At 41.2% G+C, this 19,565-nt stretch overlaps 1 protein-coding gene across 1 annotated transcript in view; it reads right to left on the bottom strand.

The window, feature by feature from the left end:
• Positions 1 to 19,565, bottom strand: part of LOC124787933 (cylicin-1-like) — a 56,107-nt gene that overhangs the window by 28,895 nt on the left and 7,647 nt on the right. Inside the window, exons 2-3 of the mRNA XM_047254923.1 lie at positions 9,221 to 9,659; positions 1,924 to 1,995 (exon numbers count right to left, since the gene is read on the bottom strand). Of these exons, the coding sequence (XP_047110879.1) occupies positions 1,924 to 1,995; positions 9,221 to 9,659 (511 nt within the window). The remainder of the gene's footprint in view (positions 1 to 1,923; positions 1,996 to 9,220; positions 9,660 to 19,565) is intronic.

Here is a 19,565-nt window from a genome sequence, read left to right as displayed (position 1 = left end):
TGCCATCCTTAACCTGGCATTCCTCCCATGGTGTGGCCAGGGAGGCGAACAATTTGGAGTCTTGTTTCTTAGCAATGAAGTAAGACTTTGACCGCTTAGAGACAGCTGGTGGTGGACCACCACCAAGAGATAACATACTATGCTTCATGGCTTTTCATCCATCCTGATGCCACCCACTGACCAACGCCATCTCTACAGGTGCCACTAGCCTCAGCAAGGGCCACCTGGCAGGATGGCCACTGCCGGGAGTCCCGATGCCCCAGGGAGATGGGCATCTACTCCTGGACACACATGGAGAGTTAACGGCACAGGTATCAGCACAGCAATCCCTGTGCAGTCGGGGGGCTACAACCAACAGGGTACATGGCGTCCCCACCACAACGGACTGGCTACTGTGCTGGATATGAGGTGCAAAGTAGTCCACAGCCATCGTCGGCGCAGAAAACAACACTGCATAGTGGATGGAGAAAAATGCACCCAGGAAGGTGTCCTTGCCCAAAGAGATGTAGAATGAGCGGGACTGCAATGCCACAATGAGAAAGTGGGCTAAACATCTCAATGCATCATGGACACTATGCACCATATAAGGTGCCCTTCCCCAACCGAGTCGCTCTTCAGGAAAATTTTGAAAAATGGAGGTCAAACCCTACAGTGGACCGTCACAATAAAGGCCAAAGCATGCGAGTCTCCTTCTAGTCACCTCTTACGGCAGGCAGGAATACCTTGGGCCTATTCTAACCCCAGGGCCCACAGGTGGCCTCTCAGTGAGAAATTTCAGTACAATGACACTTGTAAAATACAACTTCACATCCTGCGGCTGCACTTGAGCACACGCATGCATGTACAACTTTACTTTTGTCCGTCAGACTTTTTGTATTCTTTCCTAACTGACTCATTTCTGGTATTGTCTTTCTACACACTTTTATTTTATTCCTGCACTATCAATATATATTTTTCTTGTTTCCTACGATTCATTTTCATACATCAATTTTAGGAGTTTATCCATCTCATAAAATTTTATGTTCGTCTCCATTGGTAAACTGTCAATGCAACCAACCCTCATGTGGGGGACCCAGGTTTGATTCTCTGCACTGGCAGGGACTTTTCCTTGATGGGCTGACTGGGCTGGGGTGCATTCAGCCTTGTGATGCCAATTGAGGAGCTAGCTGACAGAGAGGTAGTGGCTCTAGAGTTGGAATGTTGACAATGGTCGGGAGTGTGGTGTGCTGACACCATGTCCCTCTATATTGCAATCGACGATTAATTATTGAGGATGACATAACAGTCTGTCAACTATCACATGCTCTTTGAGGCCCAACTGCATGGTTTTCTTTTCTTTTAATAAAATTTTATTCATGTTTCCTCCACATTTTAACTTTTAGGAGCCTTTCGATTGTTCCAGGTTTTCTGCTACATTTGTTTACTTATTTTGTGTATTGGCATTAGTCATTATTTTAAGTAACAACCAAAGTAACTAAATGGTCTGCTGGTCCATTATTTGTTCAAAAGGAAAATTCACTTCAGAAAACAGAATTTACAGGGAGAAAAGGTAGTAAGTTGGTATTTACTTTCAGGAGCAAAAAAATTACAAGTACTACTAATAGACATTTAAAAGTAGGAAAAAAACTAAATCTAGCTTACAGAATTGATAAGAGAGGTTGGAAAAGGGGGAGCAAGGTCTCTCAGACCACACACTGTGAGGAACCCATCTGTAGTCAAGATGAGAGGAGACAAAGATGAAGGGGGAGGCTTTGGGGAGACAAAGAAGAGGAGGAGGAGGAGGAGGAGGAGGAGGAGTGGGAAAGGAGACAGGGAATCATATGAGAGAGAGAGAGAGAGAGAGAGAGAGAGAGAGAGAGAGAGAGACTGTACACTGAAGGAACTTTCTCAACACTGACACATCTAAATAGCTTTGTAACTTACCAGCAGAGGCTTCAATGTCATCTTTCTTGCGGTTCTTCTTATCTTTACGTGAATATGCTTGTTCCCATTCACCTAGAACAAAGCAGCCATGAGATTAGATACATAATAATTGTCCAACAAATATCCCAAAAGTTTATCACCAGCAACATGAGTGAGGACTATCATTAAGTGATGACATTGTGATTATACATTTTGCATAGCATTTAACATTAATTAAGAAACTGTTCTGTGTGTACTACAACAAACAATTGGTACATTACATAGTGTATTGTTACTTTTTAAGTAGAAATGTAAGTACAGTAACCCAGTCTCTTCTTGAATTTACACATACTTTAAGAGGTCTTGCATATGAAAAGTCATTATGTAACCCACCGTCTTCTTTTATAATAGACGTTTTAGAACAGTTGATAGCAATACTTTTATTTACTTATTTATTTATTTATTGTGAATTATTTTCCTTTCAGTATCAACGTACGAAATACTGTGCTTTGATGCTAGTTAAATTAACCATAAGCCAAGTACATCATCATTTATGCATATTCCTGTGACAGGAGCCATCTGGTCACATACTGAAACAGTTAAGATGTTCTATGAAAATTCCACTTCTACTTCTGTCACATGCACCCACACCTTTTTGTATTTGAGTTTGTATTTCAGATGTTCTACATATTACATTTATTAGTCAATGTTCTGATAATAATGTTTTCTAATGCAAAGCAGGCTTTATTCACTGCATTAGTGAAACTGATTCTGAGATTAACATCTATCCTCTCAGGCATTTGTTAGCCTAATCTCTCTCTCTCTCTCTCTCTCTCTCTCTCTCTGCGTGTGTGTGTGTGTGTGTGGCCAAAGCCTTTACAATTTTTGAAGCAGTCACCATCAGTATTTAACCAAGTATTCGTCTATTCCATGGGCGAGTTTCTGTTTCAGAACTGGTAAAAAAAGTACCTCTAAATGTACAAATGTACTTGCGTGTGTAGAACTAAAAATTTCAGTAATATCATGATAGAAATCTGCCAAGGACAGTACTTCTACTTATGGCATGTATTGGTTACAAAAATGCACCGATGATGACCAATATCAGTCGAAATCGATTGGCAAGATAAATAAATTAGTTTCCGTGATTGGTTGCTACATTCTTTATAATTTTATATCTTAATGTCACCCGCCACATTACCTTCTTAATCGTTAAGAGTGATTCTGCTGCAAACTTGTCTGAACAGGACTCTCTTCAGAAATTTGGATTTTCAATAGACGATTTATTGAATTTGGTATCTGAAGATGAACCACGCTCAGACCTAGAGACACTTTTGCAAGATTATGAGGACCTGTTCACCCTGGAACTTTGTTCTACAAAGGATTTTAAGGTGCACATCGCACTGAAACATAATGCATGGCCTCGGTGCTTTCGAGTCCGCGCCATTCCGTTAGCTCTCCCGAGACCAAGTAAAGGAAGAACTGGATTGCCTAGCTCCAATTGGAGTTCTAGATCCTGTTCCTTCTAGTCAACGGGCCACCCTATTAGTCAGTGTGAAAGCCATTGGGGAAGATCCACCTGTGCAGCAATTTTAGAGGAACTGTCAACAAATCAGAGATTGAGACATATACTATTGCTAAGCTGGAAGAATTACTGCCAAAATTAAAAGGTGGAACCTACTTCTTTTAAATAAACCTAGCAGATGGATACCTCCAAGTTCCCCTTGACACAGAATCTCAACAGTTTCGTAACCTTAACATGCTGCATGGCTTTATCATTTGAAACGCCACATCATTACCAGCTTAGGCATTCATCCACTGGATAAACATGTCAAAGCCACACACAAACTTACCAGACCAAAAACGCTTAAGCAGCTTCGACCCTTTCTTGGGAAGATATCAGATTACTGAACACACTTACCTACAGCAGCAACAGAAACTGCCCACTGGCCCAGTTATGCAAAAAAGGGGTGCCTTTCCACTGGGCACCAGCTTGCGAGTGTGCCTTCCACAGGTTGAAATTCTAGTTGTTGATGGCCCCATGCCTCACATGTTTTGATCCAACAAAGCAGATAGTTACTGCAATGGAGGCATCTGATACAGGTGTTGCAGTGGTCCTGGCACTCAGTGAGGCGCATGGCTCCAAGCACCCTGTGGCCTATGCATTGAAAATATTGACTGACATGCAAGTACTCTCAAATAGAAAATGAAGCACTGGCCAGCATCTTTGTGTAAAAGAAATTCCACATTTTTGGTTATAGCACAAAGTTTCACCTCATCACAGACCTTAAACTGTTGATCTCTTTATTCAATCCAGCAGCAAAGATTTCAAACCACACTGCGCACCACCTCCAGCATTGTGCTTTATTTTGAGTGCACTACCAGTAAGAGATTCACTTCCATAACACGACTGAGCATGCCATCACCGTTGCCCTCTCCCACCTTCCATGGGGACCCAATCCAGAGTTTGACAAAGAGGAAATTCTGTGTTTTCACATCGATGAAGAAGCAGAATTCACCATAGATTCTTTTCTCATTACCAGACCACGGGCCACAGATGCAACCAGTGGCAACAAGGTACTCCAACAAGTCCAGAGTCACATACTTCATGGATGGTCCTAATGACAACTTCCCAAGACTTCCGTGGCACACTGTCAGTTCTTTAATGCCCACCATCAGCTCATGTTGATCAACTGAGTAATTCTACTCATTTCCGATGAGGGACATCCCCAAGTAGTAATTCCTTATTCTTTACATCAGCATGTCCTGCAACTATTGCACCAAGGTCAATGGGGAGGGGCTATCCTGAACTAAACTCCTGGCTCGCAGGTTCACTTACTGGCAGGGCATGAACCAAGAGATTGAATGACTCACCTGAATGTGTCCATCCTGCCAAAGCCAGCAGGCAGCCCCATGACATTCGTTTGCTTCTTGGCCCCCAAGTGCTTGCCCTTGGGAGTGGGTACACATTGATTTTGCCAAGCCCCTGTTTAACACTGTGTTGTTGATAGTGGATGATGCTTACTCGAGATTTCCATACATTGTCCGATGCAATGCCAAATCAACCACCAACACCATCACAGGCTTAAAATTTTTTTTTTGACTGAATGTCTGCCAGAAGTGCTCTTAACTGACAAGGGTCCACAATAATTTTGAGTTTTCTGTGGCCAGCATGGCATTCGCCACATTTCAGTGCCCCTCTTCCATCCACAATCTAATGGAGAAGCCAAGAGGATGGTCCACACTTTCAAAACTCAGATGAAGAAATACCTCCAGGATCACTCCACTGATGCATCCCCAACTTTATGAGCAGTTACAGGTCCACACTCATGGGAGACTAAAGTCGAGCAGAACTACTTTTCCACGGATGGCAGACCTGGACCCATTTGAGCCCGCTCATGTCGAAGTCATGGCCAGCACCATCACTACCTACTTCCAAGGAACCTTGGTATGGGTGAAAGGATTTTGCTGGCAACCAGCCTGGATTCCGGGAACAACCATTCAGCACCAGGGCCAGAAGGTCTTCTGGGTGCAGCGTCCGAAGCATCTGAACCGGGAGCTTCTGCGACATGACAACCAAATTTGTCTCTCACTAGTTTCCCAACAACTTTCTCTGCCCCCCTCTTCACACCACTGTTGCCAGTCCCCTAGTTCCCAAGCCACCCAGCCAGTGTAACACCAGACTTATACATGCCTTTTGTTCACAGCCAGCTGACCAGCACCACACCCCAACAAGAGAGATTTACCCCAGACATCACCCAGCCCCAGAGGCTATCCTTCCCAGGCTACAAGATGTCACCCAGTCACCAACCACAAGTAATTCCGCATGAAGATGAAGACATGCAGCTGGCTCCTCCTGTTCCACTGCTGAGGTCCACACCACACAAGCTTCATCTTCAACCAGGGCTTCTTCATCCATAGGCTCTTATGCCCCAAGTTGCTAACGACCCTGAGCACCCTGAGGCAGACCCCATGGACGTGTCATTCATTCGCAGCAGATGCTTCCCCACTTACCCAAGAGGGAAGGGGGTGTGGCATGCACCACTATTAAATCTCCTCACCAAACAGCAGTGTTGCAAAACAAATGCATTGTTGGCTGCACTTCTCCTTGCACAGCCCACTGCGAGCATCACAGCAATTGGCCACCCATAACACTCAGCAACTGTCTGTCCAGAATATACAGTGAACCCAGCCACCAGCTCTGTTAACTATGGAGCCTTATTTAACACTGCTACTGACAACTACAAGCCAGTCCTCCTCATGATATGTTCTACTCCCACAACCAGGAAGTTCTACACTGCGGTGTAACAGCTCTTCAATGTTGATTTGGCTGCTCTCTGGAGTCAGAATCTAAATGCTTTACTGGAACTTGGACTTCAATATTCACTAGGCTTATTATGTCAATGGACTTGTGATTTTTTACCAGAATTCTGAATTTCACTTCTTCCTCCTGGACACTGGTTTAACCACCATCAATTTATATAATTTCAGTAAGTGTTCATTTACAACTTGATGCCTGGTAACAGTGTTGTGTCAATAAATCATAGAATGGTGATATGTTTATCATGTTATTCCTGGTTATGACATTCTGCAATGTATTTCAAATAGTTTGAACTCGTTGTTGTTGTTGTTGTTGTCTTCAGGCCAGAGACTGGTTTGATGCAGCTCTCCATGCTACTCTATCCTGTGCAAGCTGCTTCATCTCCCAGTACCTACTGCAACCTACATCCTTCTGAATCTGTTTAGTGTATTCATCTCTTTGTCTCCCTCTACGATTTTTACCTTCCACGCTGCCCTCAAATACTAAACTGGTGATCCCTTGATACCTCAGAATATGTCCTGCCAACCAATCCCTTCTTCTAGTCAAGCTGTGCCACAAATTTCTCTTTTCCCCAATTCTATTCAATACCTCCTCATTAATTATGTGATCTACCCATCTAATCTTCAGCATACTTCTGTAGCAACACATTTTGAAAGCTTCTATTCTCTTCTTGTCCAAACTATTTATCGTCCATGTTTCACTTCCATACATGGCTACACTCCGTACAAATACTTTCAGAAACGACTTCCTGACACTTAAATCTTACTCGATGTTAACAAATTTCTCTTCTTCAGAAATGCTTTCCTCGCCACTGCCAGTCTACATTTTATATCCTCTCTACTTCAACCATCATCAGTTATTTTGCTCCCCAAATAGCAAAACTCATTTACTACTTTAAGCGTCTCATTTCCTACTCTAATACCCTCAGCATCACCCGATTTAATTTGATTACATTCCACTATCCTTGTTTTGCTTTTGTTGGTGTTCATCTTATATCCTCCTTTCAAGACACTGTAAATTCCATTCAGCTGCTCTTCCAGGTCCTTTGCTGTCTCTGAGAGAATTACAATGTCATCGGCGAACCTCAAAGTTTTTATTTCTTTCCAGGGATTTTAATTTCTACTCTGATTTTTTCTTTTGTTTCCTTTACTGCTTGCTCAATATACAGATTGAATAACATCAGGGATAGGCTACAACCCTGTCTCACTCCCTTCCCAACCACTGCTTCCCTTTCATGCCCCTCGACTCATAGCTGCCATCTGGTTTCTGTACAAATTGTAAATAGCCACCTCAACAAGAACAAAATATTTAAATAAATCTGCCTTTACAACATCATATAAAACTGAATACTCAGCAGTCAGCAGCAGACTTATGTATACAGTGAACTGATTGACGGTCACATGTCAAACCCTAAGGTCCTAATAGAGTAACCAGAGGTCAATTCATTGTGTAGAGCTAGTTACTTCTCTGCAGGTACACAAAGAATAGAGTTATAGTAACAGGAAATTATCTGACTCCTTTAAATTTAGAAAACTAATCTGATCGTATAAGTAACAGAGGTCTAAAAGTCTGTTACATGCAGTTTATCAGAGATGCCATTGTTTCATATATGCACTGCTGTACTGTAATTTTGTATTTTTCTTGTTGAGTTAATGTGAAAAGGAGCATCTGAATATGGGGCAAATGGTCCTGAATTTGATAATACAATATAGAAATTTAAAAACATGCTTGCAGTCAGAGGTTAATTTATTTATAATTTCAACCTTGGATTATACTGAAGCTTACTGGAGTAGCAAGTGACAAGAATATCACGAAGTCTGCCACATTTTGGGAGTGGATATCATTGTGTAGCCACTGAAGTTTTGATAAGCAGGGATCCTTTTATATTTTTTTTCCAGTGTGGCTATCTCACTAAATTTATCCTTAATATATTTGAGGAAGTAATGGTTTTGTTGCTACAAAGGCATCTCCACGAATTCTAGTACATTCTAGGTATTGAGTGAGTCTGAACTATTTTACTGTGCTTCTTGCTCACCCTTTGGCATGGCCAGGAGTAGGAACACAATGGGGTTATACATTCCTTCATTAAAGAATTTAATTCTATTCACTGAGACAAGCAGGTCATTACAGCCATTGTTTTAGGTCAATTTGGTTCATTTCATCTGCAAAACATCTGTTCCACAAAGGGTTCTCCCCAGGGTCACCACCCAGCTGCAGCAAAGGTCATTGCCACGATAGCCATTTCCAAGAGTCCTGGCACCCTCTGAAGACAGGTGTCTACTAAGTGTGCATGGGGAATTAACAGCTCTCAATTACAAGTTATATACTGTGTTTTGGAGGGACTCCAGTAAGATGGTACAAGATGAACCCACCACAACTGACTGTATACAGCATAGGCTGTAACAGCACTTCTGTGTGTTTAGTGTTATTAGGTAAGTTGGTACTATCTAGGTGTCCTATGCCAACTGATCCCATTGCAGGAAAAAAAATTAGACAAATGGAGGTCAGATCCAAAAGGGAACTTAAACTTGCTTCAGCCACAAGATTATAACGAAAAAATGACAAGAAAGGTGTAAACAAAAGAAAGGACAACCTACAGAAACAGCTAGGTCAGCTTCAAGGACTTTCACCATGGTTTTGAAAGTAAGGCAATTACAGATAATTGGAGATCAGAGATTACAGCACAAAAAACTGAAGCAGTGCTGCAGAAGTTTAGAGCTCTGTGCTCACCATACATATATTCACAAAAGAATCTTAGACCTCTATCGGCTGTTAATGTGAAGAGGGGCATTTTAGACAAAATACATAAGGCAACTGAGCTGAACAGTTGCGTTCTACAAGCCCTTACTTTTTCAGATTTCAATAATATTGTAGGTGGTGATACAATTTCTAAAAAAGGTGGTTTATCGATAGTGATTGGCTCTACTGACCTATAATAGGAATAGTGAGATAGCACAAATTTAACTAGGATTCAGTGGACCCTTTTAACTAAATTATTACCTTCATCAAAATCCAATGGTTTTTCCACAGATTTTTTCAGTTTGGCAAGATTTTTTTCATTCTTCTTGTTTTTTATCTCTTCGACTTTATTTTCTTTTCCCTTATTAGTCACCTTCTTTGCTGTTATATTACTGTCATTCTTAGCTACAATTTTGTTTGTCTCTTTTTCCTTTAATTTTTGCAAATTCTCTGTTTCATTTTCCCTCTCTTTCTGAATGAGTTTCTGTTCCTTGTTAGTTGTCCTATTAACATTTTCTTTCAAAGAAGGTTCACTTTTGTTTGACTTTGCCTGTCTTTCTGCTTTCAACAATTTTTCTGACTCTGCCTTATTGTCTTTTGGTTGCTTTGGCACTTTAACAGTTTTACCCAATTCTGATTTATGTTTACTTTCGACTGGCTCTTCATTCAAAACTGTTGCTGGCCCATTTGGTTGTGATTTCTGAAACAAAGCAAATTACACGAGTCTATAAAATGTAGACTCTGAAAATATTATACTACAATCATAACCAACAATGTAACCACACGAATTGCACAAAATAAATTAACACTACATTAATGACCAGTTGCTCACACATTATAAAAGTGTACAGAATGCGTATTTTATGCTACTAAAACGGTTATTCAGTTTCCTAGTGCAAATTAGGAACCTCTAGATGGCAACTACACTCAGAAGCAATTTAATTACTTAATCTTATCAGTTTCCATGGGGTAATATGAGCCACAGCTAGTTGGCCACAGAAAGAGTCAGTACATAGTTTACAGAAGGCTGATTAGAATATTTACAAATGAAAGAATTTATAAAACACCAAGAAACTGTGAGAGTATATGAATAAATAACACTTACAGAAAAACATTTTCAACTTCTGTGAAGAACTCCTGTACAGAGTAGGAGTGTGCTGCAAGGAAACCGTTGAACTTTGATTTGAATACTTGTGATTTCTCATTCAATTTTTTTAGTTCTACTGGAAGACTACTGAAAATTACGCTTACTGAATAGCACAAATTTTTCTGTGCAATGCTAAAAGAAGTGTTATCTAGACGAACAACATTTGTCTGTCTAGTGTTCACATAACAAAAGTTGCAGTTTCTTCTGGATGAGTTAATATTGTCAGCAACAAATCACATGATGGAGTGTATGCACAGGAATGGCAGAGTTAGAATTCTGAGACATCTTAAAAATGGCCTGCTAAAGTTAGCAAGTTGAAACCAAAGATCACATTGACTGCTCTTTTCTGAGCTAAAAATGTTGTTGGTGAACGCACAAAGTTGCCCCAAAATATAATACACAGCTGCTGACTTTAAGAGACAGTATTTCTGTAGGCTGGTAAATGGATGTTCTCCACATGCCATATGACCTACACTGACCGTCAGCATGATAGTCAAGTGCAGGACGAGCAATAAAAATTAATAAGAATACAGAACACACAGACGATAGGAAAAGATTACCTGGAGTGATGAGGTAGTACAGATTGGTATATGCAGATGCCAGGGTAAGAGCACTCAGGAAAACATGAGGCAATGAATCCGGATTGCTAACGTGACATCATGTGGCATGTGGTGGAGATGTGCACCTACAGCACCCTGAAGGTTACCTGCACCTTTAGCAACACCATGTCCCAAGTCACTGTTTCAAAATTGGACTGGAACAGTTTGACGAGCACCCTAAAGACCTGAAGGTAACAGTGTGCAGCCACCTGATCAAATGACTTCATTCCTATAAAGCAAGATGTACAAACTATAAATTGTGAACACTCCATTGAGTGATGATGATAGTTTGTTGGTTGGTTGGTTGGTTTGTTTGTTTGTTGTATAAAGGGACCAAACTACAGGGTCATCAGTCCCTTTTCCCTGACGCAAGCAAGGCTCAAGGTACAAAAACAGCCAACACTGCACCTAAAAAGAAAACGAATGGAATGAACAAAAAACGGAGGAAACATACACCACAAGGAAAAGTAGAAGTGGGTATTAAAACCACAGTGCAGATGGTCTGGGCTGGCTGATAACAATAAAAAAGAGGATGACCCAGCCACTCTGTAACACGTTAAAATGTCCGCCCCAAAAATACAAGGCAAGACGAACACATGTAGGGAAAAGACGGCCAACAGGACAAACAATTGCAAAGAAAGTGCAACAGTTAAAATGGAGGGAGGGTGGCGGCCTCTGAGAGAAGGCTAAATGCCCACCCTTAGATGGTACAATAAAAAAAAACCTCACGAATAAAACATAAATCTAAATCTGCTGTTGAGGCATTGTTGCCCAACACTGAAGGTAGGGTGCTGAGAAGGTTAAAACTCTGCAAAGAGCAGCTAAAAATGGGCAGTCCAGCAAGATGTGGATGACAGTCATATGTGAACCACAGTGACATCGAGGTGGGTCCTCACGATGGAGAAGGTAGCCATGTATCATCCACGTATGGCCATTGCGGAGCTGGCAGACAACCACAGAGTCCCTGTGAGAGGCCCGCAAGGAGGTCTTCCACACATTCATAGTCTACTTAATGGCATGCAGTTTGTTGTACTTACTGAGATTATGCCATTCTGTCTCCCAAAGCTGAAAAATCTTGCGGCATAATAATGATCGCAAGTCAGTTACAGGGATGCCGATCTCCACAAGCAGTTTCCGTGTAGCCTGTTTGGTCAGCCTTTCGGCAAGTTCATTTATTGGGATTCTGACGTGGCCTGGGGTCCACACAAACACTATGGAACAACTGGACCGTTCCAGCACAAAGATGGACTCCTGGATGATCGCTACCAAAGGATGGTGGAGGTAGTAACACCTGTTGGAGTCTGGTACCCAAAAACATGTCTGATTTTCATGAAGACTTGGGAAGGTGACGTATGGCACCCAATGGTCGAGGCTTATCTCTCCCAACATTTCTGTTTCCGTCTTTTTATAAGCTGGCGAATGTGGGCTGTTTAAAAGCTATTAGGTGCTCTAGGGAAGGATGCTGCTTATGATGCTGTAGAGCTCACCAACACTCTTTAATGGCCTCAATGACTTCTGGTGACCACCAAGGTACTGATTTTCGCAAGGGGCACCCTAAAGAACAAGGGATTGTGTTTTCCACCGCATAAACGATCGTTCTAGTGACCTTGTCAACTACCACATCAATGGTGCCTTGTGGGGGAGATTCAACGGTGACAGCAGAGGTGAAAGCTTCCCAGTCTGCCTTGTTTAAAGCCGATCTTGGTAGAGGTCCAGGGGAATGGCGTTTGGGGAGTGACAGGAAGATTGGAAAGTGGTCACTACCACACAAGTCATCATGGGCTCTCCAATGGACAGATGGGAGAAGTCCTGGGCTGCAGAGGGATAAATCAACGGCCGAGTAAGTGCCATGAGCCACACTTAAATGTGTGGGGGCCCCAGTATTCAGGAGGAGGAGGAGGAGGTTAGTGTTTAACGTCCCGTCGACAACGAGGTCATTAGAGATGGAACGGAAGCTTGGGTTAGGGAAGGATGGGGAAGGAAATCGGCCGTGTCCTTTCAAAGGAACCATCCCGGCATTTGCCTGAAACGATTTAGGGAAATCACGGAAAACCTAAATCAGGATGGCTGGAGATGGGATTGAACCATCGTCCTCCCAAATGCAAGTCCAGTGTTATTCAAGAGGCTGAGGTCGAGTTGAGACAGGAAAGTTTCGACATCTCTACCTCGGCCAGTAAGCACGATGCCACCCCACAAGGGGTTATGGGCTTTAAAACCTCCCAAAAGTAGGAAGGGTTTAGGGAGTTGATGAATCAATGCAGCCAATGTGTTCAGGGGTACTGCACCATCTGGATGAAGATATATGTTGCAGACAGTTATTTCCTGCATCGTCCTTATCCTAACAGCCACAGCTTCAAGACGGGTTTGAAGGGGCACAGGTTTACTGCATACTGAGTTCAGGGCAGACACAAACTCCATCTGACACACTATTATAGTCACTACGTTTCGTGTAATATCACCTATAGCCATGGAGGGCAGGGGTCCGCATTGCCGGGAACCAGTTTCCCTGGAGGGCAATGCAGAAAGCAGGTGTAAAACTTAACGACTGCTGTAACTGAGCCAGGTGGTGGAAAAAAAAAAAAAAAAAACGTAGCAATTCCACAGGACAACAACATTACTGTGAGGCTAGGAAGCCATGAAGCATGCAAGATGGCAGGTTACACCTCAGGGTCACCTGCTGCCACCGATTGGGTATTTGTATCCATTCCTACTGTGGACGAGGCATCAGTGACATCCAGGTCCTCAGGGGACGCCGAGATCTCCACCTCACCCACAGGTGCAGAATTGATAGGGAATGGTGGTGTTGGGGTCACAAGAGGGTCCTTTTTCTTAGCAGACTTCTTTGTTTGCTTGCTCTCTCACTTCTCTTTAGGGGCTTGCTGGGAGGACTTCTCCAAAGTAACTTCAGGCTCGGAGGAAGACTGAAGCTCTTTGTCCAGCAGCTTTTGGCTCCTTTAGCCACTGTCGAGTGTCCACTGTAGCATTAGTGGAGACCTCGGGAGATAGGGTCCCAAGGGACCCCTTCCACACAAGAGGAGCCGGAGGAGGCGGTTGCTTCTCCAGCTGGGGGGAGGGGACCAATGTCCCCTGCTTTTGGGGGGGGACCTTGCTCCCAAAGTAAGTGCTTTGGGAGTAATGGAAGGAAATTTTCCCCCTACCACCAAGGGGGCAGATGCATTCTGGAGGCCCGGAGGGCCCACTGTTTGTGGCACAGAGTGTGGTACAGCTGGTGCTTGTGATGGTGATGGTAATGGTAACGTAGCTGCAGCATATGTGGATGTCAACCGAATGGGGTGTAATCGTTCAAATTTACATTTAGCTCCTTGGCAAGTCAACCGGTCCAGGGTCTTGTACTCCATGGTAAGAAGGAAGATTAGAGTTTAACATCCGCTCGCCAATGAGGTCATTATAGGCAGAACACAAGCACGGAAGGATGGGGAAAGAAGTTGGCTGTGCCCTTATGAAAGGAACTTGCAGGCATTTGCCTCAAGTGATGTAGGGGAATCACACAAATCCAAAATCTGGTTGGCTGGATGGGGATTTGAACGACTGTTCTCCTAAATGGGAACAGTATAGCAAATAAGTTCTCTTGCATACATAATTACTTCAAGTTTATCACTATCTCTAGTGTGGCAGAAATAAAATAGTTGATGGACTAGTTAAAATGATCTCAGTTAAAGAGAATCCAGAACAATTTTTTTTCTATGAGACACGGCTTATGAAATTCTGCTAACACCACCTCTACAATACTCAGTTGCATAGAAAGAATTTGGTGAAAGCCAAAAAACAGCCTTTATAAAATTTAAAACCTGTTTCCAGAAAAAACTATTTGGACTTCCTCCCACGTACACATCTCATAATGCATATAATTTACAGAAAATAATCACAGATAAAAGGATATATGGTTCTGAGTACTTTGTCAAGTTGAAGGAGATCATATGAAAAGTTAATTAAATACAAGGAATATTGAGTGAGATTATTGGAAACTCTGCAGAAACTCAGATTGGGGAAGGAAATTGGCTGTGTCCTTTCCACAGAAAACATCCTAGCATTTGCCTTAATTGATTTAAGGAAACAATGGAAAATTGCAAACTGGATGGTCAATGGGGCTTTGAATTACTGTTCTCCAGAATGTGCTACCTCGCTCTGTTTGCATCACATATTTTACATTCCAAGGTGTATTACACTTTCTTTTCAAGTCATCTATACAGCAACACATACAATGAATGAAGAGCATTGCAGCAAAACTACTGTATGTAATGCACAGTTATAATATTCAAACCCATCTAGTAGCAGAAAGAGCACACTTATATGATAGTGATGAGACCATGACATATAACAAAAGGTATCTAACACATGTTTAATACACATATAAATCATTCAGTTGACTGTGATTACCCAAAGTTCAGATCAAATATAATGAAAAATGTGACATCAATGAGAGATTCACAGGTTGTCATTAATAAGTGTTCAAAGTGGACGATGGCAGTGAAGATGCTGGTAGACAACAGATTATTGAATGCCAGACATCTGACTAAATTCTAAAGAAGAATAGGTGGCAAGCTATGGGGCTCTGTAGCAGTCCACCCAGTGAAGGGCCCTTTTAATCTGACAGTGTTATAAATAGCAGTGGATGGGGTAACATAGTTACTAGCAGAAAGAATCCATGTGAAGTCCAATGATTCTCTGTCCGTATCATCATGTTGACGGTCATGTAAGGAAACACTTTCCCAGGAAAATTTCAACCCATCTGATTTATTATGCAGTACAGACAGAATGGCGAGAGCCTGTAATTAATACAGAAGGCACTTTTAATGTTGTGGATTATGTTAGTCACAATGCTAATTGCAGGCATATCCTGATGCAAAATTAGTCCCCTAGGCAAAGACTTATCCAACTGAACAATTTCTACAATGCCAGACTTAAGGTCCAGGGCATTGTGAAGCACCATGAAGAAATCACATTTCTGTAGTGGACATAAATTTGGGAAGTATAAAACCTATAACATCGGCACCAAACATCAAGAGTCAGTAAAAAAACACTTTGTAATCTACAGTGCCATCTACAGTCACCTACCCGACTTTTTATCAAAATTAAAACAGTGCACCTGTTTTTGTATGCTACAGTATTATCAACATACTATAACTGACAGTAATAATGTTTTGCCATGTTCATTTAAGATCACAACATGAACTGTACAAAATTTATATGAAGAACTGAGTAATATACAATGAAGTCTTGGGAAAACACATACAGAAACCAGAAACTTATGAGGCATTCCTATCAATTGCTTGATCAACAATACAGAATCTTATGTTATTCTAGTCTGACATGACTACTGATCTGTCTCAGAAGAGAAATGATTTCATCCTGTATGAGATGGGACTACTGATCTGTCTCAGAAGAGAAATAATGTCATCCTGTATGAGATGGGAAATGTGCCAGGAAGTTGGTAATGATTGCAACTGGCTTTGCAGATGGCAACGATCAATTGTTTGTCAACCATCAATTGTTTGTCACAGAATATTAAATAAAATTACAGTTTCTAGAGAACACAATAGCAGTATTGGCATTCCCACCTTCACGACTACCTACATTGATTACTGTTGCCTCTTTGTTGGCAACAGTTCTACAATCAAGTCATATTGCCCTGTCCTCTACTGAACTTCAGTTTTCACCATAAGTGTATAGTGATTCACAGTGGCAGGCACATTATAACACACCTCTGGAGCAAATCTTATCTTGCCATGGGGTGCTACCAGACATCCTTCATGAAACCACCAAGTTGGCTAAGCATGGGCACGTCTACACCTTTTAGACAACACTGCCATATGCTTGATCAATGGCGATTTTGATAATCTAAGATGCCTTTAATAGTACCCAGATTTCTCTTAGCACCTCTGCTCCCAGATCCCATACAGCATTCAACAACACAAAATGCTCGAACAATAGTAGACCATCAGTTCACACCTGGTCCCATCAGCTACCAATCAAGTAACTGTGGGAAGTGAAGCAGAAATTTTGTTTCAGGCTCACCCGTGGCATCTGTTGTCCATCTGCCAGAAGCTGCGCCTTCTCTCTCCACATTGTTTCATGTAATAATTATCACCAACTAAACACCAGAACAATTTCTAAATGGTGCACAGTCCCATATGTTAAGATTTCTCACTCAGAATCCACAGCAAGCAAATCTTCAACAACAGATGTGGTACCTTCTTTCTATCAAATATCCACTGCCCCAGAAGAAATACCTAGGACTGTGGCTTGTGTTACATTTGGCTTATTTGAGATCAGTAGGGTGCATTTTGGATTATGCAATGCTGTAAAGACCTTCCAGTAATGAAACCACATACAATCTTTACTGCTACTACACCTATCATAGGTACCAAAAGATGTTTAGTAAGGTGCAAAAAGTCATATAATGACAACATAATGTACAATGTAAAGAATAAAAGCATTGCGAACTTTTCAGAGTATTTAAACCAGGCAAAAGATGTGTCTGCTACATGAGGGTAATCCAGAAGAGGCAGACTAAAGGCTCATATCCCTGTGGTCATACTTCTCTGTAAGATTAATTTGTGGAAGGAAGATTAATGATTTAGCCTACTTGAATAAATAGATCCTTCTAAGTTCAGGTTCCAAAGTTACAGAAGTACAAAAATGATACCAATTCTCTTGACAGAATAAATACGTCACGAACATATTCTCAGAGCATTTTAAAGCTTTTGATACAATTGAGCATAAGATTCTACTACAACATATAGAAACTTTTGAGATAAGTGGCACACCTACTGACTGTTTCTGAACATACTTGGGTAGATACAGTACACAGAGAAGAAATGACAAATGTCAAATAATGCCAAGCTTTTACTAGAACACCTAACAGAACCAAAATACATTAATATAGTTTTCTCAGGGTAAGGACCAATACTGTTCCTGATATGTCAGTGACTTTCCCAATAGTGTTATTCATGTGGACATTACTCTGCAGTTGACAGTGTTGTTATAGTCACTGACCAAACAAAATTGCTTGCAAAAAATGTAACTAAAACACTAAAAAACTTTAAATCTGGTAAATACGCAATACAGTGAAAATACAGGTAACAGATGCCATGAATTTCAGTTTGAAGGGAGAAAAATGACAAATGTAGTGGCAACTCTATAGAGAAAGTAGCAAATAAATTCTAGAAATTAATAACGATTCTCAGCTGAAGCTGTATTAACACATACAGATTCTCGCAAACAACGTGTTCAGCATCTTATGCCCTTTGAGTGGTGTCATTAGAGTAAGAGACAGCATCTTTTAATTATGGGACCAAATGTACAGTTTTGAAATTACAGACCAGGGCCATAAGAAAAGTAAGCAATAATATTGAAGGGGTTCACTGTAAAGGCTGTTCAAAACATGGAGGATTTTATTACACCATTTGTACATTTACAAAATAACAAAAAATAACCTTGATAATTACTGCACAAACAGCTATCTCCATGCCCATAGGTCAAGATACAGACTCATCATTTACCAAGAAAGATGGAACATAAAACTGAAAACATTTTTTGCCAAGGAATAAAATTACACAATGTGCACAATGAGATTAAAGACATAACCAAAATTTATTCATATATGCAATTACAATGTACCTGCCCAGCAGTACAGTGAAAAATTACTTTGATAACAAACAGCACACATTCACTAAAAACTGTAACAAGAGTTTCATCATCACTGTCATCATCATCATCAGCATCATCATCGTTGTCATTGATGACCATTAACAGAAACAATGAGAAACAACTTTAAAAATTTGGCAGATATGATGATTTGAAGATTGTACTGCCCTACAATGATTCTGGGATAAAGTAGTGAAAGTGGTTCTCTGCACATTGGGAGCAACTGGAAGAGATCTTAATGGCACTGATAAAATATCCACCAACCAATTACAAAAAGCCATTATATCTGCATCTGCATTAACTATCTGCCGACAGATCACGTATTCCTAAATACTTGGGAAGTGTCCAACAAGCAAAAATGGTTCAAATGGCTCTGAGCACTATGGGACTTAAAATCTGAGGTCATCAGCCCCCTAGAACATAGAACTGCTTAAACTTAACTAACCTAAGGACATCACACACATCCATGCCCGAGGCAAATGCTGTGGTGGTTCCTATTTTAAGGCCACACCCTTAGCCTTATTAAACTAGGCACACACGTATGTAAATGCCTGTATATATGAATGACTAGCTGTAATACTATGACATGTCCACAGACCACCACCACCACCACCACCACCACCACCACCACCACCACCACCACCACTTTTTTGATGTTCTGGTGATGACCAGCTCAAACTGAACATATGGATCACTTATGGCAAATCTTCACATACATCCATTCACACAGCTTATTAAGCAACCCACTGAACTTTGAACACAAAGCATCACAAATTCAATTCCTGGATTACATCATCAATGACCACACAGTTCAGCCACCACAGGAGAGAGTGAAAGCCATTACCTACCACCCCCAGCCTGCAACAGTTTACAAGTTGCAACAATTTCTCACCTTTGCAAACTATTACCGCACACTCCTGGCCACTCCTCTGAATGACTTCTTATGGGGCATGTTGGTTTTTGGTTTTGTTTTGCTTCAGGGCAAAAAAAAAAAAAAAAAAAAAAAAAAAAAAAAAAAAAAAAAAAAAAAAAAAAAAAAAAAAAAAAACTGGGGTCATACACACCCAAACGGCTAAAAACAAGTATGGGGAAAACGGGCTAAAAACAGCTCCAAGCAGAAATGGAGGTACAGAACTAAAAATTAAATGGCCTTCACCATATTGCTTTGGTGGATAAAAAGCAGAACTTGGGT

This window comes from Schistocerca piceifrons, chromosome 3, assembly GCF_021461385.2.
Source record: "Schistocerca piceifrons isolate TAMUIC-IGC-003096 chromosome 3, iqSchPice1.1, whole genome shotgun sequence".
Taxonomy (NCBI): Eukaryota; Metazoa; Arthropoda; class Insecta; order Orthoptera; family Acrididae; genus Schistocerca; species Schistocerca piceifrons.
This window is presented reverse-complemented; position numbering and strand designations above follow the sequence as displayed.